At 40.0% G+C, this 25349-nt stretch overlaps 1 protein-coding gene across 5 annotated transcripts in view; it reads right to left on the reverse strand.

Annotated features, from left to right (window-relative positions):
* NR3C2 (nuclear receptor subfamily 3 group C member 2) overlaps positions 1 to 25349 on the reverse strand; it is a 433599-nt gene that overhangs the window by 314983 nt on the left and 93267 nt on the right. For 3 of the 5 annotated variants that reach the window (XM_043902575.1, XM_043902574.1, XM_043902576.1), the window contains exon 3: positions 13633 to 13677. The exons of the other annotated variants lie outside the window; for them this stretch is intronic. In XM_043902575.1, coding sequence (XP_043758510.1) covers positions 13633 to 13677 — 45 coding nt within the window. The remainder of the gene's footprint in view (positions 1 to 13632; positions 13678 to 25349) is intronic. 5 annotated transcript variants of the gene reach the window in all.

Here is a 25349-nt window from a genome sequence, read left to right on the forward strand (position 1 = left end):
GTTCTAAAGCCCTTATTCTTTTGCCTAGGATTGACTATACTCCAACAGGGAAAAGAAATTTCCATCCAATTTCTCTCTTAAGGAATGGTTCCTTGCAGGTCAGTATCTTCAGAAATATTAACTAGATATTTCAAACTTCCTGAATAAGGAGGTCAGACTCCACTTGGAGCTACACAAACCTGGCAAGTGACCGAACCTTGGTAATTTATGAAATGGATATATCCCCCCCATCCTCAATGAGATAACGCACCTATGGCACCTGGCACAGTGTTCTGCACCACATCAGATTTGGTGCATGTTAGACGATCTCAGCAGAGTCTGCATCTGTCCACCTTCAAAGCCTGAGTTTTTCCACTGCTTCTCTGTTATTAGTCTGAGGTCAGCACTACTACTATTGCTCAACATGGTTAACATTATTAAGAGGTTTAGAAATTCTAAAACCAAATGATGCAATTTAAAGTCCCTTGAGGACGAACTGGGGTAATACACATGACCAAGATTTGCTTCTCCGCTAGATCTGCATCTGATTCTAAGAGTGGAGAGCAGGACAATTAACCCAATAAACTACCTGGTTCTTTAACACCATTCCAGGGCCATACAGGATCAGCAATTCTGCCATAACCCGGCAGAAAGCAAACCTTTCCACTGATTAGCAGAAGATTAAAGACGAATGAATTCAAATTGGTTTTGAGATGCACAAAGTTAAAGACTGAGAAAAGCTGGCATTTCCAAAGCATGTGCCAATGGAGGATTTCCTTTTAATTGTTCTTTCCAAAACTTTTAAACATTCAGTGAAATAATCTCAATTTGCTTTGCTTTGTTCTTTGCTTTCAAATACTGTAAATGGCTGGATTCCAGATAGAGTAGTTATCCTCAAATGCCTTCCAATGAGGCCTGCCAGATTCTGTGGTTCAGAAGTAATTTAAAAGCAGAAATGTGTAACAAATGAGACCTAATGGAAAACACTGGATGCTTTATAGTTAGAACCATCACTTTTTTTTTCCTCCAGGGAGAAATAGACAATACATACACATACATATGAACACATACACAGAGACATGTAAACAAGACAGAAGACCAATTAACATGTGTTTCTCTTCACTGCAGACATTAACTGGCAAGAATAAAAAATACATACATACATTGTTCTGTTTTTCAATGGAAAATGAAACTCATGATGCAACTTTTAACCAAACTCAACAATAACACTTAAGTCAAAACAGAATACTGAGGATAATACAAACTTTATCTCCTGGTTTTCTTTGGAGGGGTATAATGTTTCACAGTTTAAAAAAAAATTTACTTATATAAGATAAATTCTTTCTCTATATAATGAAACAACTTTTAAATAATGACTTGTTCAAAAGAAGAAACGCCCATCTATTTAGTTAAATTTCCAATGCTAGTATTCAAGCAGAGGCTGGGATGTCCCAGAGGTAATTCATGCACTGGGTAAAGGCTAACTGAACCTGGAAACTACTACACTGTGTTCTTCTTGGATTTGTTCATTCATTCATCATTTCAAATATTTTCTTTTTTTTAAATTTACTGAAGCATAGTTGACTTACAATATGATATTAGTTTCAGGTGTACAACACAGTGACTGTGATATTTTTATAGACTACACAAAGTGACTGTAAAACATCTAGACACAAAGTTATAAACTAGTGACCCTATTCTCTGGGTTACACATCACATCTCTGTAACTTACTTTGTAATTGGAAGTATGTGTACCTTACTTCCCCATCCCAGATCTAGCAACCACTCCTTTGTTCTCTGTGTTTGTTTCCGTTCTGTTGTATCTGTTTGTTTCATGAATTTCTCGCTAAACTACACCCTTTACATACAGCAGAGCAAAGGACAGACCTAGTCCCTCCTTTCTTAGAGCTCAGAGTCCAACAGGGAAGACTAAATGCAAGAATTTATCAACCACACAAGGGCCACTGGGATGTCAGTGAGAGCCTGAGGCCTGGGCCAGGGAAAGACTTCTCTACCAAGGCCGTCCGAAGACAACTTGGAGTTAACTGCCCAAGACGAGAGAGCGGAATTCTCCAGGCAGAAAACATGAGTGAGAAGTGAAGAAACGTCAGGATGGCTGACGTGGGAGGGCGGGTGGCACAGCCTGGAAAGGGAGGCAGGAAGTGACCTTGATAGACACAATAAAAATGTTTGGATTTTATCCCAAGAGCAAGGGAAACTATGGAAAGACCTTAAATGGTGAAGGGATGATTAGAATCAGGCAGGAACTCTGGGCAACATGGTGTCACAGCGAGAACTGCAGCAGGAAGACCAGGTCAGAGGCCATTAGCAAAGCCCAGATGGGAAATGATGGTTCTGTGGTCCAAGCAGCTGGCCTTGACGATGAAGAGTGAACAGATTCAAAGACCTTTGGTTGCTGTTACTGTTGTTACTACCTCTGCTACTACTACTGGCATTCCCAAAGTATTTATGCAGCAAATTTTTTTGAGAACCTATGGTGTGTCCCAGTGGAGACACAGCAGTGAATAAGACAGAGTACCTGCCTTCACTGAGTTTATGATCTAGTGGCACAGAAAATAAATACCACTGCTTCATAGTAATAATCATAAACAGTAGATAAAGAACCCTCACAGCAGCAGTGGTTCAGGAGGCTTACAACTGGCAATAACTGCACCTTTAAGCCCTTTACACCTATTACTTATTTAACGCTTGCAATTAATTCATGAGTTGTGGACTAAGACAGTCAAGACAGAGCAGCCAGCCCTCAAGCCACACTCTGCCTCCAGGTTGGGGATCTATGTGACATTCCCCAGCCAGCCATATTCGCCACAAACCTGATGTTACAACATGCTTCGTCTGCCCAAAGCTGCACCCACCACGGTGATAACTTATCCTACATGATCTACATCTGATTCGCTGACTGTTCTGTACACTCCACAAACGCAACGACTGTATCTGAATCAAGGATTTATATCCTTAGCACCTAAAAAAAAGAAACGAAACCTGGGACACGGGAGGTGCTCAGAAACCATTAGTTAAATGAATGAAAGCAAATTTTCCAAATTTAGGAAATTTATTCATGTATAGGCCTATACTTGTATTTTTACCACTCTAAGGAAAACGTTCTGATCTGCGGCTGCCTTGATGCACTGTGCAGAATGGATGTAACTGTATCTTCCCAGGGTCATCACTGTGGGCTCTCATTTTTGTTCTTGGTTGTAAATGCAGTGATACCATCGGGAGCTAATGAGGTCTGTAGGGTCGTTTGCCCGGGGAACAAATTGCTCCCTAATTGTTGTGCTAAGTGCTTGTATGGGCTTCAATGTCCTGTCCTACCACTTTCAATATGTCTGTTCCCATCCCCTAATTTGCTGCTCCTAATACATGATAATCTGAGAAACCTAATACATGTTTACTGGCCTTATCACTAGGGCATGGAATAGAGTGCAGAGATTTTGTGATATATATTTTAACTACCAGAATGATTTTTCTCCCTTCTTCCTTCTGACTTTTCAACCATTCTCATGCCCTAAGGTTAACTTGTTACCTGACTTTTGCTGCATTCAAAGCAATATTACCAAAAGCACAAGAAAAGCAACTCGAAAGAAAACAGCATAGCTGAACATGTACTGTTAATTTATCCACTTAATTACACAGATGTGGTAACAATTCTGAGAGTCACAAAGGAGATGCTTTCTAACTTGGACCCTGACTTGGATAAAACAATGAGTTCAGAACATGTCACCTTTTGGTGTAGAAAATTCCATTACATACTGTGCAAAATAAGTCATCCTATTCCTGGTATTAAAAAAAGTGTTCTCTCTCACAAAAGCCTTTGCTTTTCACTGATTATTTTGTTTGGCTGTCTCTACAGTTTTTTTTTCTGGTTTCATTTCATCTCACTTGTACTGTAACTTGAATCTGAGATACAGCAACGTTCCAGGGACAGCTCACGATTTTGCTTTTTGGAAAGGCTGTTAAAGTCAGCTATAAAGCAGGCTAAAAAAAAAACTAAACTCAGAGAAGGGAAGGCATATGACAAACATCTATCATGTTCTTATGTGGCCCCATAAGTGTGAAGGTTGCGGTCGTGTCCAACTCTTTGAGACCCCATGGACCATACACTCCATGGAATTCTCCAGGCCAGAATACTGGAGTGGGAGCCGTTCCCTTCTCCAGGGGATCGATCCGACTCATGGATCAAACCCAGGTCTCCCACATTGCAGGCAAATTCTTTACCCTCTGAGCCACCAGGGAAGCCCAAGAATACTGGAGTGGGTAACCTGTCTCTTCTCTAGTGGATCTTCCCCACCCAGGAATCAAAGTAGGGTCTCCTGCCTTGCAGGCAGATTCTTTACCAGCTGAGCTACCAGGGAAGCCCATGTGACCCCATAGGGTTCCTACAAAAGAAAAAAAAAAAGAAAACAAGGGATCATAGATGCTTCCTGGTTTAAAAACTGAGTAAATCTTTCTAAAACGAGAATTATTTCCCTTTTACGAAGGCTCTATTGGTTGCTTGGGAAAACAGTTCATACTGACCACTTTCCTTAGTATTTACAACACATTTGATTTTTTGCTGTTGATGTTAACGTATGACATGCAATATCCTAGTTAATTTCATGACTTTCGTTTCCCATTAGACAATTTCTCATTATCTGCTAAATTTCTCTGAGTCCCCAGAATAGTGTAAAGAAAAGGCTGATGGTGTATACTGTTGGTATCAAGTACTGCTCCCAAGGCAGTGATATGAGACTGAAGAAAACATTTGCAGGAAGAATAAAAGATGTATAAACATAAAATTGAGGAAATATGCAAACAAGGGTCCCATTATACAAGTGGCAAAATAAACTCAGCGGCCCCAAATTACAACATAGTTGTCTTTCCTGAAAGACAAGTACCATATTATAAGTAAAACCAAGAAACGTGTGCTTCTTACTAAGAAAGTGAGGCTAGTATTGTACCAGATGCTCTGTGTTCATCATCGTCTTAATACTTACTCATTCTATTATTATTCTAGCATTCTAGCACCAGGAAATAGCATTATGCCCATTTTATGGAGGAGAATTTTGAGGCTGAGAAAGATTAAATTGCCCAGGAAATACAACTGCCAAGTAGGGAAGGTCTGTTTGACTCCAAAGTTATTGCCCTTGTATGCTGACCATTTTGATATCACTCTACCCTCACCTCCCACTGCTGAACATGGGAATTTCCAGGAAATTTCAGGTGGTGGGACTGAAACTCCATGTTCATACCCATAGCATACAAATAAGACTTTAAATACTATATATTTGAATAGAAAAGCCCAACTACATACCCTCCACCTCACTTTTCAAATAACTGGCACTAATACATTAATGGGAAAAAATCAAAGGTTTAGAATTATCTCTAATAGACTTTTTTTTTCATTCTTAAATTTAATTTCCAAATTATACCCTTGTTCAGGCCATGCTATTATCTGAGATTACTGGGTTAGTTTCCTAAAAGCTCTTTTTTTTTTTTTTTAATAGCTAGCACACTAAAATTCAAAACTACCTCTCCTCTGCCTGAAAGAGGAAAGAACATTTACATCTAGACAATTTCTGTCAATAAGAACAGCTCATTTTAAACTTAAACTCATCATCAGAACACACTCCTATCCCCTTGGCATGGGATACAGAGTGCTGACTGGGGGGCAGTGGTGGGCTGCCGTCTATGGGGTCACACAGAGTCGGACACGACTGAAGTGACTTAGCAGCAGCAGCATCACTTATCTGTCTTAAAATGGCTGTGAACTCAAGGGCAAGAAAAAAGGTTTATTAGTTCAATAAAGGTTTACTGACACAAATTAAATTAGCAGCCTTAAACTTGGCACAAAATATTCTTTTATTATTCTACTATTCTTTTTCTTGTCTTATTCCTTTGTTTCCATCCTAAGATTAAGAAACCATGCATACACCTCTGAATGTGCGAGGAGTTGGTGTGTTACAGTAGGTGCTCAACTTAAAAAATAATCAACTATAAATATAATACCCTTACCAGACTCATGTTTTTATTTTTTTCCCTGAACATTTAAGAAGTGCTGCAAAGGAAATTCAGGTCTCCTGTTTTAACAGTAATTTCATATTCTGGGCCGATTTGTCTTTTCTACCAGGTAACCTTTGTCTGTTTTTCTCGCTGGCCAGGAACATCTACTGCTGCCCTTGCCGGTGGCGGCCCCTCCCTCTGCTTTCTTAGCTGTGCCATGAAGACAAGAGCCCCACACAGGGCCCGCCTGTTAGTGACAAGCTTGGAAGGCTTTCAGCCACCTGAGGGCAAGGTGGTGGGCATTTCGTTCCCAGGGCAGTTGGCAGGAGATCAGCAGATGCTCGCTGAGTAAATGAGTGAACAAAAGCAAATAAACTGACTCACAGTGACCAGTTCTGAGTCCAGGTTTCTTCAGCCATAAAAAGGGAATAAAGGCTGCCTATAATATTAGATATTATATTGATATGACTGCCTCATGAGGCATTCTCAAAATTCAGCCTCTGTTCTTTTTTTTTAAATTGAGATATAACTGACACGGCATTGTATTTGCTTGTGTATGACATAACTACTTGATATATGTATACACTGCAAAATGACTGTTAGAATTAAGTTTAATTACATTCATTTCCACATGCAGTTCCAAAACTTTTCTTCCTGTGTTGAGAACTTTTAAGATGTACTCTTCCAGCAACTTTCAAATGTGCGGTACAAGATTGTTAACTAGTCACCAAGCTCTACCTTATATCCCAAGAATACTGGAGTGGGTAGCCTATCCTTTCTCCAGCGGATCTTCCCAACCAGGAGTCGAACTATGATCTCCTGCATTGCAGGCAGATTCTTTACCAACTGAACTATCAGGGAAGCCCATTACATCCCCAGGATTTATAATTGGATGTTCACACCATTGAACCACCTTCACCCACTCCTCCTACCCCCGCCTCTGGTAACCAACAATCTACCCTCTGCATCTATGTCAGTCTCCATTATGGTTTTAAAGCTTTAGCAGCTCAAGTACCATAAGGCATTTCCTCACTGTCCTATACTCAGGATACCACAAGGATGAATAATCTTGTTGAAAAAGCAAGGAGTTATGGGATCTTATTAAATGACCAATGGAGACAGAAGTTATTTATTCTTCCTGCCTCACTGGAGGGAGGAGGGCTGATGGAGAGATCAGAGCTGTTCCTGAAACCGAGAGTGGATTCTGCAATACTGGTCCTGGGACAACAGTGTCCTACCCATTTTCCAGCAGTAAAACATGTGAAGATATTTTTCTAGATTTCTCTCTCAGTTTTTGGAAGTCATCTTGAGAAAGGGTGATGTGTGGGGTGCTTCTTATGGGATGCTACTTTTTTTTGAGGTCACTTATGAGTATTTTATTTCTCTTGTCTGTGTTAATTAAAATCATAAATCTTAACTCTACATAGAACTATGAAGATATACATCGTTGTTCATCTGGCCAAAATGCTGCTTGGCATCTCAGATTCTATTCAGCCAGAGGTGCCAATGACATAGTGACTCATATAGGCTGCTGCTCAGATGAAATGAAAGGCCTCACCCCAACACCACATCACAGATGATCCCCTCTTGGCACCTCTGGGCAATCAGGAAAGGACGTGAAGCTGTGGCCCTTGAGCTCTCATTTGTCATTCCTAAAATCAATCAGCAACTAGCTCCCTTCACAATGAACCCAACAGGGAACAACTACAGACACTTCCTATTTAAAAATCTTACCTTACTAAGTATCTTGGAAATGCCCAGCAAGTATAGATATATAAATAATGGGAATGCTAAACACAAAGCAAATGCCTGAAGAATAAAGATTCTTACATAAATGTGGTTTAAAAACACAGAGCAGCTAACAAGTTACTTAACACATTTTCTGAAATAACATAAAATACAAAGTCAAATGGTGAATGAATAAACATTAATGAGATCCCCAGAGATGACAAAGCAGGTCTTAACATTTAAAAAAACTCCTTAAAGATTTTTTTTTTGCACAGATTTCAGGTAGCAAAAAAGCAAAGTACTCACTATAAGGCATGTATCCATTTTCACAAAACCAGAGAGCTCTCTTCTACTTAAATAAGTGGACTTAATCTCAAAATGCTCCCAAGATATAATCAAACCAGATACCGTATTTTAATATATATATTTATATCATTAATATACTGCTTTATTTCAAAAAATGTTAGGAGGCTTACAACAAAAATCCTAGTTAAATTAATTCCAAAACCTGGTAAAATATACAACTGAAGCACCAATATATTTTTATTAATACAAATTTATCTTAATTTTAAATTATGGAAATATATCATCAGAGTCAATGCTAAATTTAGTTTGCCAAAATCACCATAAGAAACAGCTTATTTATCAACAGGGGATTTTTAAAATATACCAAAATAAGTATAGATATATCTCTCATACATATGTATATATACACACACATATATACATATATTCTAGAATACATAACAACATTGAAAAACTTACATGAGATACAGTAAATGCAAGTGGTAATGAAAAGACTGCAGAAAAATAACCTACAAAAATATATTTTTTTATAAAGCAGAAAACTATACTTTTCAGAAAAATGCATACGATTCCTATAGAAAAAGACCATCTCTGCTACTCAACACCACAGACTTCCTGTAGATGAGTTATAGTAGAGGATCTAGTATCAGTCTCTTTGCTGACTTAACATGTTTTATTAAGATTTTATTGTTTTATAGGACAGAGTTTCACCCTAGGCCAACCCATGTACTGTAAATAAGGAACCATATCCTAGTGATGTTTCACTATATACAAAAGGGTTCAACTTAATGGCTCTTTCATTTAAGGATGAAAACCTCTTTTCCCACCCCCCTAAAGTTAGTATCACACAGCTTGAAAAATTGTTACACAAATCACAAGTTATCAGTTATACCTCTGGATATGTAAAATTTATTTTAAACCTACCCAACCATGCAAATAGCCACTCACCCAATGAGGAGAAATAACTGAAAAGAAGAAAACAATGAAATACATTTTTAGAGTGTATTTAGAATGTATTACAAAACATATTACCTTTTTCTATAGGATGCATGCGTGTTCAGTCGTGTCCAACTCTTGTCAGTCCCATGTACTGGATGTAGCCCGCCAGGCTCCTCTGTCTGTGGAAAGTTCCAGGCAAGAATACTGGAGTGGGTTGCCATTTCCTCCTCCAGGGGATCGTCCCCACCCAGAATCAAGCCCGTTTCTCCTGCATCTCCTGCATTAGCAGGTGGATTCTTTGCCACTGAACCACCTGGGAAGTCCATTCTATAGGATAAACGATTATAAAGGCATATTTACTTTTCAAACCTGTGCTTGGTATTTTAAAATCCTGAGGGAAAAAACAATGATAGGAAGCTAACAGTTATAATCAAAGAGTTTTTTTTTTTTTCAGTGCTTTGGGTGTACAAAGTATCTCCAAGAGAAATATAGTTCATGAAGCTGTCTTTATGGAAAATATCATAAAACTGCACCACACCCAATTAAAAATGATACAGGTTTGCCTCAACCAAGGTTAGTTTCACTTTAGCAGTATAAAATTAAACAAATCTTTTGTAGCTACGATAAACATAAAACAAGAACAACAACATTAAACTTCAAATTAGCAAAGGAAATGAAGAAGTGATTTCATGATTTTAAACTGAGTTCACAGTATATTTTTAAAAAATACTTCCACCACATTACTTCCACTAATTATTTCAATGAAGGGGTCAATCAAATAACAGCTTTTAATGGAATTGAGTATGATTAAACTATCACCTGGGGGTTTCCCCAGTAGCTCAGCAGTAAAAGAATCCGCCTGCAGTGCAGGAGACAGGGGTTTGATCCCCGGGTAGGGAAGATCCCCTGGAAAGAAAGGGCTATCAGCTCCAGTATTCTTGGTGGGAAACTCCATGGACAGAAGAGCCTGGTGGGCTATATAGTACATGGGATTGCAAAGAACTGGACATGACTTAGCAACTAAACAACAAACTATTACCTATTTCAATAACAGAGAGTTTAACATGTGCTGTTTTTATTGTCAGAAACTGTCTCGATGTCACTGTTCTGCATAGACTAATGAGTTGTCTCACTGTTCCACTCCCTAAGCAATTTATCAGTAAGATATCTTAACATCAACGTTCTCAAGGTGAGGTCCACAGACCTCTTGGGGTGTGAGGGGTGCCAGAGATTAAAGTCCCAAGAAAACTGACAGCATGTTACCTTAGGTTGTTTTACTTTAGGGGCAGAATATTTTCAAAAAAAGCATCTCAGACCAAAGTCTCAACCTGCTGATGGGCCCTGATTCTCCACAATGCTCTTCTTTCCCTTGTCCAGAACACGTTCCTCAACTCCCATCCCCATTCTTTCCCAGATCAACCACAGGTGAACTTCCACCGTAAAGCCAGAAGAAAGCTTTCCTGCCTTGCCCAGGCAGCGCTCCATCTGGGAGGGCTTCCCACGTGGCGCCGTTGTAAAGCATCTGCCTGCCAATGCAGGAGATGTGAGTTTGACCCCTGGGTTGGGAAGATCCCCTCCCTGGAGGAGGAAATGGCAACCCATTCCAGTATTCTTGCCTGAAGAATCTGATGGACAGAGGAGCCTAGAAGACTGCAGTCCATGGAGTCGCAAGAGTTGGACATGACTTAGCGACAGAACTTGCAAGCACATGCCTACACCATCTGCGGCAGTACTGCCGAAGCCCCTGGCGACTAGACTGCCGCACACCCCTAAGGGCAGCATCCTTCCCAGGGGGGAGGGAGGTACCCTCCACCCTCCCAGCTCCCTCCATTCATCCACCGTGAGCTGGCAAATGAGAAACATGGTGCAAAGTACTCCAAAGTGTGGACGTCCACTGTGATCACCAGGAGGAGACCGACAAGCTACCAATGAATAAAACAAATGGTAAGAAGAGCACTTTGAATTAAAGAGGCTTCCTGTCAGAAATCCAAAGAGGCAAAGTAAAGTTTCGGCTTTGGAGATCCAGTCCTGGTCCTGCTACCTGACCTGACCAAGTTAGTTCACCTTTTCGAATTCACCTGTATTTCCTGTTGTTAAAATGGGGACAGGGCAAATTCCCAACACACGGGGTTAAGTGTCTGTTACATGACTCGTCTGCACGAGGTTCTTAGAATAGAACCCGACATAAGCTGGTGTTTCCTGAGTGCCCCTGATACCACATAATGTTCACACACAATCCTCAGACACACAGGATAAAACTCTCATCACACCGGTTAGTAACAGTATGAAAAGAGACACCTTTGAAAGTATTTTATATATTATACTCATCAAACAATGGAAGCTACTGTTGCCGTAATAAGGAAAATATGCTCTCTGTATATGAAAAAATTCTATCCAAAGTACTTAAAATATTGGTGAAACTAAACTCTCTCTCAAATGTACAAATGATTTTGCTAAACTGTGTGTGTTCAATTGTGTGTGTCCTGTATTTACATGTACATTATATAACTCTGAAGGAAACTATATGAACGTACAAATAGCAATCTCTCATTTGAAGACAGACACCTGTGAAACAGACACCCAGGGTAAAAAATGAGTATTTTCTCCCAGTAGTTTCATCCATAAGTAGATCTAGGCTGTAACTTATTGAGCCACGATTTCCTACATGTAAATAGAATACATCGGGAATGTAATATAAACCTATCCCTTCTAAACTGGAATTTGCCAAAAGAGATACTTGAGGAGGGCATGGCAATTCACTCTAGCATTCTTGCCTGGAGAATCCCTTGGGCAGAGGAGCCTAGTGGGCTACTGTCCATGGGGTCACAGAGTCAGACACAACTGAAGCAACTTAGCACGCATGCAGAAGAGATACTTAGGACTCTATAGCACTGCAACATTATTTCAAGACAAAAAGACCACTTCTTCAAGTAGAAGACCACTTCTTCCTTGTGTGTATAGGACATATCCTAAGAACAGATATTTATAAAAAGGCTGTCACAGGAGTATGTGTGTGTGTTATGTACTAAAAATTCTTGTGACCCGAATTAAATTTCACTTTCCGACAACTCTCTGCTCATAACTTTATAATTCTGGGAGAATTTTAGCTGTAAATCTTAAAAATTAACATATATAATAAAAGACAAGCTTATTTACCTACTGAAAAAATACCTATGCTTTCAAATGTCATAACCTTCCTCCTCATCCCCCACTATAGTGAGAGGACTGAACTCTACGGTACCTTTCTAAATGACCAGACTACAAGTATTTTTTATATGGCAGTTATAACATGGAAGGCCCCCACAAGTCATAACTTTATCAAAGTTAAACAAATGTCATGCACATATTGCTTCAAATATAAAGCATGTTTGTAATACCTCGAAAAAAATTAATTTCTCTCTAGATGAACATAGGGAACTGCTACCAAGATAAACTTTTATGACAAAACTTTTATCGATGGCTCTTTTTTTTTTATTTAACATTAATTATCTCTGTTAAACTGTAGCATATTGATGGTTAATTTTTCTGTTTATCAATCCTCATGATATACTTTTGTTTTCAATTTTCACTTAAAAAGAAAATGGAATAGAGGTATAACCCACTCAAGTTTCTGGCGTGTAGAAATTCAAAGTAAGGCAAAGGCTCTGAAGGTGAGGGATGGGTCAGGAAAGGGATAAACAGGGTCCCGTGATTAAGAATTCACGTTCCAGTGCTGGGGTCCTGGGTTCAGTTCCCGGTCAGCAAACTCAGATCCCACACGTCGTGAGGCACCTAATCCCCTGACCCAGAAATTCAGAGAAGCCCATGCACCGCAGCGAAGACCCTGCTTACCACAACTGAGGCCCCATGCAGCCAGATAAGGACTTAGACAAATAAATATAAAAAAGGGAATAAACACATTGAGGCCAGAAATTTTTACTTCTCGGCTTATAGAGTATTATTATAAGAGAAAACCAAAAACAAGTATCCTGAAATTATGAAAATGTACTGAAAGTACTCTCTTTCAAAAGGGCTATATTTATTCAACTATGTGTTCCCAATACAAGGTAAACCCCTTATTAAAATGCCATGCCTCAGTTCTTTGTTTCCTAAATTTAAATTATATGAAACTGCTTAATCACTGAGGTTTCTAAAAGTAGTAGGTTCTAGAATCTCAAGAAAAAAAAAAAAGCTTCCATTTTCAAGACACTTATAGCTGTGCTTATCCTAATCCATTAGAGTACTTGGCCAGTAAGTTAATATTTAATTGGCAAGTTCCTTTAAACAGGATAATGGCATACCAATAACAGTATTTCCATAAACTAAGTTTAGTCTAGGAAAATGGGAAGAAGGTACAAAAATGCTAAGTAGAAAAGATAAAATAAGCTAAACCGCAACTCACAAAAAACACAGATTGCAAAAACAATCCAAAATGCTACATATGTGATTCACTTGCTGGGTCACAAAAGTAACCTATTTTTCAAGCTCCATTCCTTTGGATTATCCTGCCAGAAGAGAGCTACATAAAGGAAAAAGTCATGCTAGAAAGAAAGAATAAATGAACTGCTTTTTCTAATCTGTAATTTTGGACCAACTTCCTTACACAGTTCTCTCACTTTATTAATTTTCTTTTCTGGACCAGTCAACCTGGATATCATTCGAAAAGATAAGCCAGTGCCCTTAAAGCAATTCACTCACCATCTGACCAAAGGTGCTGGGTTCTCTGCCTTGTCCTCACCATAGCTATTAAAAAAAAAGAAAGAAAAATCTAATAATGTGAACACCTCATAACCAGAATTTATTGCACCACAGGGTTCTCACATGGTTCTTCTATTCCCAATAGGAATTAGGAATTTTATAGCCTCTAATTTCTCACATCCCCTTGGGGTATGTGTAAGACCTGTACCTCCCTTCCCCTCCAAACAAAAGGATTCTAGATACCTTCAGCTTTTCCACTAAAAAACTGGCAAATATAGTTATCAAACTAGATGAGAAACAAATGAGTACCAATAAAATTTATAGGTGCCAAAATAAATGAATCATCACTACAGCTTTTCACAGTTGTTTGGGATCCACAGTTTATTAATTTTTTTTTAAAGAGAATATGGTGGTGTTGGTGGAGCTGGAGGAGATCTAAGAGTCAGCTCCTACTTTTTCCCTATGTTTTTGGGGTCCCAACCCTTTGAGGAACAGCTAGGCACCCACTCCTCTCACACAGGTAACACAGAATGTCAGATAGAATTTCAAGAAACTCATAGAGGCCCCCAAGTTAACAATTTGTAAACTGTAAAGAGGGCAGTGAGCCATGTATATGGGGAGCTGTTTCTGCACACACAGCCGATGGGATGACCTGCATCCTTGGTCACCGGGCCGAGACTGAGCTCCGAGGACAAGGACCACGGCAGGCAGGGGCGGCTGGGAAGCGGAGGCCCGGGGGCGCAGCACAGGGCCTGGCCCACACTTTCACACAGGAAGCCAAGGCGGAAAAGTGCAAAGAAAAGGAGGTGCCCAGTGACAGAGACAGGAAGAAATGGAACCTTCTTAGGCAGCCTGTTCAAGCACAGAAATAGAGAAGGGATATCACAAGTCATTTAGAAAAACCTTGGCAATACAGGGGCGTTTTTCATCTCCCCCTGCTTGTTCTCATTTTGCTCATTTAGCATCAAGCACTGTGGAAAAGTTTATAAAAATAAAACTAATTATGTAATTAACACTATTAATTTACACACACACACATACACATAAGTATACTGTATGTATGTTTTTCTCCATGTGACAGTGTGTGCTTTCTTCTTTAAACAAAACCAAAAATAAGCTTTAACTGAAACTGGATCATAGTAACACAGGCCAAGATCCATACGCTATGTAACTGCAGTAAATATGCTCATTAATGTCTTACTGTATGCTATGGGTATTAAAAGATCTTATTGTGAGGCTCATAGGAAAGGCAAACAACTCAGCCAAAAGCATCACAAAAACTCTATTGTAATTAGAAGTATGCTTTCTTCAGTAACAAACCCACTTTTTCCTAAGAACTTTTTTAACTTATAAGCATCTGACATATTAACTAAAGATTAATCATTCCTGTTTGGTTTTAGGATGTGTTTGGTCTATAAACAGAATCATGCTTTTGAATCACTGGTAGAATAGTCTCAGGTTCTGGAATATTCCAATTCACACAGTAGCTGACTGGGTTTATAAAAGAGATTTTTTAAAAAGTCAAAATGCTATGCGCCAGTTTTCAATAGGAGCTTTCACATAAGTTTTCATTTTAACTATACAATGCTAACATCTTTCATGGGGGCTTTCCCAATGGTCAGCAGGTAAAGAATCCACCTGTAATGCAGGAGACACATGAGATGCGTGTTCGATCCCTGGGTCAAAAAGATCCCCTGGAGGAGGAAATGGCAACCCACTCTAGTATTCTTGCCTGGAGAATCCCATGGACAGAGGAGCCTGGCAGGCTACAATCCATAGGGTTGCAAAGAGTCAGACATGACGAGCACTCATGCACACATCTTTCATAAGACAATACTGAACACAGACTGACAAGAAATTACATTTTAAGTCCGCAGTGTATGCGACTCCCTGGACAATGGAGCATGTGACTTGGGCCACAGCTGCCACCCTTGTAGACAGGCCTCTTAGGATGCCACTCAACCCCTGCTGTGGAATCAGGACCCTACAATCAGGATTGTAAATATTATGTACATGTCTTTCTCTCTCTCTGGCATATAAGTTCCTACAAGGCAGAAACCATATTTTAACTGGTACCTGATAATAAACCTCTGATCATTTTTTTTTAAATGGAGTGTTTCTTTACAGATAACCTGTTGGGGATTTAAAAAATGCAAAGATTTTACAAATCAAGAATGAATTTTAAATGAAAAGGAAGAAGCTCTAAACTGATAGCCCACATCAGTTACACAGGATCAATTTCTACATGAGTTTCTTCTGTAACAGAATTAAAGAGCTAAAACTTTAATCACTTTGAAGAAAAATGCCTACACCATGATATACTTTTTTCTCAAATGTAATACAATTCAACATTCTGCCAATGACTGAGTAATTATTGTGAACATCACTTATTATACAGAATTCAAGGGGCTTCCCTGATGGCTCAGATAGTAAAGAGTCTGTGTGCAATGCAGGAGACCCAGGTTCAAGTCCTGGGTCAGGATGATCCCCTGGAGACGGGAATGGAAACCCACTCCAGTATTCTTGCCTGGAGAATTCTTGAATAGAGGAGCCTGGCGGGCTCTGTCCATGGGGTTGCAGAGTCGGACACGACCGAGTGACTAACACTCTCATTGGGGCAGCTTTAAGTACAGACAGCGTGATAAGCCAAGGAAGGAGCCGACCACACTGCAGCCTGACCCCGCAGCAGCTCTGCAGGCCTCCGACACTGCTCTCCGTCCTCCTCAAATACGACACAACTAATGGGAAATGACGGACTCCAGTTTTCATCTCAGCTTTGACACCTCACCATCTGACTCTTAGACGACTTCAATCTCTCTGGTCCACCATCTCTGAAACCATTAGGTTTGTGATAAACTAACTACCCCGGGCGGGCTATGGCAGAGACTTGAATGAACACTCGTTCCAGCTTCAGGGCCCCTCCTGCTCCTCCATCCTTTCAAGGTGCACCTTCCCTTCAAGGCACTAATGTATAGGTAACCATGCTTTCTGAACCCCCAAATTTGGGTACCTAACCACACAGCTAGACTAATATTTAAAAGATGGATTTCCTGAAGAATTCAGGGTCCAGGGCATTCCCCAGGATTGCAAGCTGTCTGCACTGCTTCTTTTCATTAAAAGTCCTTCCGAGTCTTTATCTCCACACTGGCCACTCTTATTTCCACTCACTGATAATTCCCTATGTATCCATCTCTGCTTTCATAAAAAGTTTCAGTACACCAGACATTATGCTGTGAGACTACAGCAGGGAAGAGATGATTACCATTCTCACTGTTACGGAATTTACAATCTAGACTCTTGAGGGAGAAAGAGGCACTTTTTTTTTTTTTGAAGTATAGTTGATTTACAGTGTTAAGTAGAGTGATTCAATACTTGCACAGATTACACTCCACTCAAACTTATAAAATAATGGCGACATTCCCTCACTGTACAACATGGCCTTGCAGCTGATCCATCCTGTACACTGTAGTCTGTACCTCTCTGTCCCCTGCCCCATCTTGCCCCCTTGCTCTCTCACCACTGGTAACCCTTGGTTTGATCTGTCAGCATGCCTGTTTCTCTTTTGTTCTATTCATTCATTCATTTTTCAGATAAAGAAGACATCTCTCTCACACACAGAGGGGAGAGGTATTTAAAGAAACAATTACTCAAATGAATAATTACAAATTGGGATAACTGCTGGGGAGTACAAGTCCACATCACCTCCCAGAGAAACCAGATCCAGCAGAAGGGAGGGCTGAGGAGCCCTGGAGACCAGGAAGCATCTCGGAGGAATGTGCAAGTCAGCCAAGGACTGAAGGAGACCCCCCTCGGTCCCCCCAGCAAGGTTCCCGTGGTGTGTCTCTCTACCACCCTCTCCTGCATTTCTTCCTACCACTTTTCATTCTCCCCACAGTCCCTCTCCTTCTCAGACCACAGCAGTAGGATAGGTCTAAACACAGCCAGACTCAATCAGGAGACCCAGCTCTGCATCTCACCTGCAAAGCTGACAGACGCCCGAGGGTCTCCTCCAGAGACCCCGGGAATGAGACTGGGTGTAAATGACACAGGCCAGAGACCCTGCGGACTCCAGGGCTACTTAACTGTGTGTAGTTATCTTTCTTGTTACATTTTCCCTTTCTTTTTTCTTCTGATCTTTAGTGGTCTCTTCACTATGTTAGCTTTCTCTGAATGAAAAAACATTTTAAATATCTCCAAGTCAACCTCCATCACAATACAACAGATCTTCCTTCCAGTCACTCATTCACTTAACAGACCTTTAAAATATGTCCTTTGTGCATCAAAGTCACAGGCATGAGGACAGGATTTGAAAAATGAAAATGTGGCACTAATCATAATAACTAAAGTTAACTCTTCACATATCTCTATTGGGTTGGCCAAAAAGTTCATTTGGGGTTTTTCCATAAGATGTTATGTTATATTATAGAAAACCCCCAAATGAACTTTTTGGTGAATGTAATATATTGTCTCCCCTATAACTTCAAAGAGGTCAAAATATCCTCCTGCTCAAACTGTGTAATCAATTTCAGGCATCAGTGAAAAAAATGGATGGTATATTAGAGGAAGAAAATTCTAAAAGAAAAAAAAACTCACATTTCAAAATTAATGTCTAATTAATTTTACTTAGTCATTACATTTTAATTCAGTTAAATAGCTTTACAGTTAGTCTCGAACAATAAACTAAGTTGGGTAACTTCCGAGTAACATGACCATTTAATAAGTTGATACCTATTTGTTCACCATAAAAATGAAACTTTTATAAAGCATTAAATATCATTCCCATACCTTTGTTCTTTCCTCTTTCCACGTCTTACATTTCTTGATTAATAATACTGAGTAAATATTGAGCCAATAGAGGAACTTCACCAGGCTGCTACCCTCTGGCTTGCTGGAAATGAAGCATGCGCTTTTCTCCCGTGATCTGCTTGACTGACACATTGCACTGGGGAGCACTGAAGCCCGTTGGTTTGGATTAGAGGATTGCAGACTACAGGAATCAATTGAAAAAGAAATATTTAGGGAAAGTAAGTCTCTTTGCTTCCATGAATGGTAATGTTTTTGGAGCTACAGTGAAACTAGGGTGTCCCTGTAGCAGTTCACTCTAAAGTGTAATGATGCTGAGCTACACTGTGAAATGGGAGGTTGAATGCAAAAATTCTATTAGATGCCTCATTTATGCTCTTAACAATTAATAATAATATACACACGTACAAAGGAAAAGATAACCAATTCCATTTAATAAATCTTCTGTACACATACACTAAAATTTTTCAAAACAATTTCCTTTGTTCTGTCTTTACAGTAATTTCCTAGGTTGATGGGTGGTGTCATTACATGGCACATATGAAAAGTTGGCAAAGATCACACAGTGAGGTGCTGGTAAGACCAGATCTAAAATATCAATCTGCTGGGCTCTCCTGCCCAGAGACTTTTATTTGCACCATGGATCCTCCTGGCAATCTGGTAAAGTCTATGGACACCCTTCTCAGAATAATGGGCTTTCGTTGTTGTTGTTGAGTGTATAACTAGATTACATAAAAAACCAAAAAGATTGACAGTTACCAAAATATTTTAAAATGTGATAAAGTAATTTACTGCTTTTTTAATCTATTCAATAACAAGATCCAGGGTGGCTCTAATATGCAATTTTAAAGTAGCAACAAGCTTAAGTGTTTTGAGATATCTACAACAACTATAATGTGATATGAAAATATCTGATTTCTCTCAGTGGCAAAGTCACTGGCTATCAATATGACTATGGTTTATTGCTTGTGTTCGTAATTAACAGAAATGCACAATTTCGGTTAGCTACTAATGAAAATGAAAGCATAATTATTTTCCCTCACCCAAACTCACAAACTCTTGGAAATTCTACCCACTGATGCCATGTGGACCCTTGACAACTGTCACAACAAAGTTCACCAATGTATAAGATGACCATAGGCATTTTAAAGCATTTCAAAACATGACAGAAAATTTGTCCAAACCAACCAAACAAAAAAATTATCCAGAAAATTCTATTTTTCATAAATTTAAAGTTTTATTTTATAACCCTCACCAATCTTAATTTTCTGAACCTTTATATAAATCTCTAAAACAAATTTCAGGAAATATGGAATTTCAGCATACCTAAAGTGCTGAAAACCTAGTTGGATAAATGTACTTGAGTTTCCAAATCAAGAAAAAGTTAACAGAGCAAGTGTATCTAAACACAAGGACGTTAAATATCATGAAGCAGGATGTATTTGTGTCTGTGCCTTTTCCCAGGTCCCCTCCACTGGTGACCCTCCCACACTGTTTGTGCCTTTCCCCAAGACTTCTGTAACACACAGCTTACTTGCTGATTTCAACATCCTCCTGTACAACTCTACCAAAATATCCATGGAGAGAGGAGCTCAAAATAGCCCTAAATTCATTCCTTGTAGATATATAGACCACAGCTTCTAAACTCAAAACAAGCAGCATAAGTGTAATTGTGGGGACAACTAAACGAAACACTTGCTATCAGAAGCCTCCTGGAAAACCCATAGGGGATGGTTCTATGCACTCACGTGCAGGTTCTTTTCCCTCCTGAAGATAATGGGTGACCTTCCTGTACATATACCTGCAAATACATCTGCTCTACACTCTGGACAGTTCAAACCAAAAGAATGTCTCTGTTCTTCTTCATCAGTTCACAAGCCCCCTCACCTAGAAGGCAACAATAAGACCTATCAAACCATCAAAAAATTCTGATTTCCTATTTCTCCCACATAACTTAAATCCAGAGTGATCACGATCTACCCTAATATCAAAAGCTAAAATTACAATAAAAAAACTCTACAAGAATTATAATAGAAATGGAATTTCCTAGAATATCAAATCAGTGAAATGACCATGCTTGGATTTTATTAATAAAACAATAGCTAGATGTACAATTACATTGGCAACGTAATTTAATGATGCCAATCTACCAAAAAAAAAAAATTTCACTCTAATCTCCTGCATTGCAGGCAGGTTTCTCTGCCAGCTGAGCCACAAGGGAAGCCCAAGAATACTGGAGTGGGCAGCCTATCCCTTCTCCAGCAGATCTTCCCAACCCAGGAATCAAACCAGGGTCTCCTGCATTGCAGGTGGATTCTTTACCAACTGAGCTTTCAGGGAAGTCCTAATATTTTATGTAGGGTGATTTATTTTCTACCATGCTATGCTAACACGGACTTTCCAGGTGGCGCTAGTGGTAAAGCACCCCCCTGCCAATGAAGAAGACATAAGAGAGGCAGGTTCAATCCCTGGGTGGGGAAGATCTCCTGGAAGTGGGCATGGCAATCCACTCCAGTGCTCTTGCCTGCAGAATCCCATGGACACAGGAGCCTGGGGGCTTTAGTCCATTGGGTCACAAAGAGTCAGACAGGACTGAAGTGACCTAGCACACACATGCTAATATTACATGATCCGTTAGGAAGGAAAAATAGTCCTTATAAAGTTCATAAAATATGCTGCTGCTGCTGCTGCTGCTCAGTCACTTCAGTCCTGTCCGACTGTGTGTGACCCCATAGACAGCAGTCCGCCAGCCTCCCCCGTCCCTGGGATTCTCCAGGCAAGAACACTGGAGTGGGTTGCCATTTCCTTCTCCAGTGCACGAAAGTGAAAAGTGAAAGTGAATTCGCTCAGTCGTGTCCTACTCTTTGCGACCCCATGGACTGTAGCCTACCACGCTCCTCCATCTATGGGATTTCCCAGGCAAGAGTACTGGAGTAGGTTACCATTGCCTTCTCCGATAAAAATTTGCTACATTGCATGAACTCAGTCTTGAATTTTAAGTGTTCAGTTCAGTACAGTCGCTCAGTTCTGTCCAACTCTTTGTGACCCCATGGACTGCAGCACACCAGTCTTCCCTGTCTATCACCAACTCCTGGAGCTTACTCAAACTCATATCCATCAAGTCAGTGATGCCATCCAACCATCTCATCCTTTGTCATCCCCTTCTCCTCCTGCCTTCAATCTTTCCCAGCATCAGGGTCCTTTCCAATGCGTCCGTTCTTCACATCAGGTGGCCAAACTATTTGAGGTTCAGCTTTAGCATCAGTCCTACCAATGAATATTCAGGACTGATTTCCTTTAGGATGGACTGGTTGGATCTCCTTGCAGTCCAAGGGACTCTCAAGAGTCTTCTCCAACACCACAGTTCAAAAGCATCAATTCTTCAGTGCTCAGCTTTCTTTACAGTGTAACTCTCACATCCATACATGACTACTGGAAAAAACATAGTCTGTCTGACCTTTGTAGGCAAAGTAATGTCTTTGCTTTTTACTATCCTGTCTAGGTTGGTCATAGCTTTTTTTTTCCAAGGAGCAAGTGCCTTTTAATTTCATGGATGCAATCTTCAGTGATTTTGGAGCCCAAGAAAATAAAATGTGTCACTATTTCCATTGTTTCCCCATCTATTTCCCATGAAGTGATGGGACCAGATGCCATGATCTTAGTTTCCTGAATGTTGAGCTTTAAGCCAACTTTTTCATTCTCCTCTTTCACCAAGAGGCTCTTCAGTTCTTCTTTGCTTTCTGCCATAAGGGCGGTGTCATCTGCATATCTGAGATTATTGATATTTCTCCCGGCAATCTTGATTCAAGCTTGTGCTTATCCAGCCCAGCATTTCTCATGATGTACACTGCATATAAGGTAAATAAGTGGGGTGAAAATATACAGCCTTCACGTACTCCTTTCCCAATTTTAAACCAGTCCATTGTTCCATGTCCAGTTCTAAACACTACTTCTTGATCTGCACACAGATTTCTCAGGAGGTAGGTAAGGTGGTCTGGTATTCCCATCTCTTAAAGAATTTCCCATAGTTTGTTGTGATCCACACAGTCAAAAGCTTTGGCATAGTCAATAAAGCAGAAGTAGATGTTTTTCTAGAACTCTCTTGCTTTTTTTCAATGATCCAATGGATGTTGGCAATTTGATCTCTGGTTCCTCTGCCTTTTCTAAATCCAGCTTGAATATCTGGAAGTTCATGATTCATGTACTGTTGAAACCTGGCTTAGAGAATTTTGAGTGTTACTTTGCTAGCGTGTGAGATGAGTGCAATTGTGCAGTAATCTGAACATTCTTTGGCATTGCTTTTCTTTGGAACTGGAATGAAAACTGACCTTTTCCAGTCCTGTGGCCACTGCTGAGTTCTCCAAATTTGCTGACATATTGAGTGCAGCACTTTCACAGCATCATCTTTAAAGGTTTGAAATAACTGAACTGGAATTCCATCACCTCCACTAGCTTTGTTCATAGTGATGCTTCCTATGGCCCACTTGACTTCACATTCCAGGATATCTGGCTCTAGGTTAGTGATCACACCATCATGATTATCTAGGTAATGAAGATCTTTTCTGTATAGCTCTTCTGTGTATTCCTGCCTCCTCTTAAAAGTATCTTCTGCTTCTGTTAGGTCCATACCATTTCTGTCCTTTATTGTGCCTATCTTTGCATGAAATGTTCCCTTGGTATCTCTAATTTTCTTGAAGAGATGTCTTGTCTTTCCCATTCTGTTGTTTTCCTCTATTTCATTCCATTGATCACTGAGGAAGACTTTCTTAATCCTCCTTGCTATTCTTTGGAACTCTGCACTCAAATGGGTGTATCTTTCCTTTTCCCCTTTGCCTTTAGCAACTCTTCTTTTCTCAGCTATTTCTAAGGCCTCCTCAGACAGCCATTTTGCTGTTTTGCGTTTCTTTTTTCTTGGGGATGGTCTTGATCCCTGCCTCCTATACAATGTCATGAACCTCCGTCCATAGTTCTTCAGGCTCTCTATCTATCTGATCTAATCAGTTGAATCTATTGTCACTTCCACTGTATAATCATAAGGATTTGATTTAGGTCATACCTGAATGGTCTAGTGGTTTTCCCTATTTTCCTCAATTTAACTCTGAATTTTGCAATAAGGAGTTCATGATCTGAGCCACAGTCAGCTCCCTGTCTTGCTTTTGCTGACTGTATAGAGCTTCTTCATCTTTGGTTGCAAAGAATAAATCAGTCTCATTTCAGTGTTGACCATCTGGTGATGTCCATGTGTAGAGCCTTCTCTTGTGTTGTTGGAAGAGGGTGTTTGCTATGACTAGTGCATGCCCTTGGAAAAACTGTTAGCCTTTGGCCTGCTTCATTGTGTACTCCAAGGCCAAATTTGCCTGTTCCAGGTATCTCTTGACTCCTACTTTTGCATTCCAGTCCCCTATAATGAAAAAGACATCTTTTTTAGCTGCTAGTTCTAGAAAGTCTTGTAGGTACTCATGGAACTGTTCAATTCCAGCTTCTTCAGCATTACTGGTCGGGGCATAGATTTGGATTACCTTGATATTGAATGGTTTGCCTTGGAAACAAACAGAGATCATTCTGTCATTTTTGATATTGCATCCAAATACTGCATTTCAGACTCTTATTGACTATGACACTACTCCATTTCTTCTAAGGGATTCTTGCCCACAGTAGTAGATATAATGGTCATCTGAGTTAAATTCACCCATTCCAGTCCATTTTAGTTCACTGAGTCCTAAAATGTCGATGTTCACTCTTGCCATCTCCTGTTTGACCACTTCCAATTTACCTTGACTTGTGGATCTAACATTCCAGGTTCCTATTCAATGTTGCTCTTTACAGCATCAGGCTTTACTTCCATCACCAATCACTTCCACAGCTGGGCATTATTTTCACTTTGTCTCTGTCTCTTCATTTTTTCTGGAGTTATTTCTCCACTCTTTTCCAGTAGCATATTAGGTACCTTCTGACATGGGGAAGTCATCTTTCGGTGTCCTATCTTTTTGCCTCTTCATGGGGTTCTCAAGGCAAGAATGCTGAAGTGGTTTGCCATTCCCTTCTCCAGCAGACCACATTTTGTCAGACCTCTCCACCATGACACCACCATCTTGGATGGCCCTACATGGCATGGCTCATGGTTTCACTGAGTTAGACAAGGCTGTGGTCCATGTGATCAGTTTGATTAGTTTTCTGTGATTGTGGTTTTCACTCTGACCGCCCTCTGAGGGATAAGGATAAGAGGCTTACAGAAGCTTCCTGATGGCAGAGACTGACTGGGGGGGAAACTGGGTCTTGTTCTGATGGACGGGGCCATGCTCAGTAAATCTTTAATTCAATTTTCTGTTGATGGGTGAGGCTGTGTTCCCTCCCTGTTATTTGATCTGAGACCAAACTATGGTGGAGATGATGAAGATAATGGTGACCTCCTCCAAAGGTCCCTTGCATGCACTGCCACTCAGTCCCCTGACCCCGCAGCAGGCCACCGCCAACCCACGCCTCTGCTGGAGACTCCTGGACACTCACCGGCAAGTCTGGGCATCACCTGAAAAGTGCAAAAAGGTTCCAGCACCTCTACATTTGAGAGCCACTCTGCTATATATATATATTATTTTATATATATATATATACACACACACACACACAATAGATTTGTCATCAGTGTTTGCTACATTTCAAAAGCTACCTAAAAATTAAAAAGTGATTTTCAATGGCTCCAAATGTTTGAGCTGACATGGCAATCCAAGTATTAGGCAAACACTTTCAACATACTGTAACTGTTCTGTTGGTCTAGATCATATTACATACATACTATCACCATGTTAAATCAATAATGCTAGCATTTAACTGGAACCTATAAAATATTAAAAAGTTTAAAGGTACTCTCAAACTGAAAAAAAAAGTTTATTAAAATTCAACTGGGGTTTAATATG

This window comes from Cervus elaphus, chromosome 5 (assembly GCF_910594005.1).
Source record: "Cervus elaphus chromosome 5, mCerEla1.1, whole genome shotgun sequence".
In the NCBI taxonomy this organism is placed as follows: Eukaryota; Metazoa; Chordata; class Mammalia; order Artiodactyla; family Cervidae; genus Cervus; species Cervus elaphus.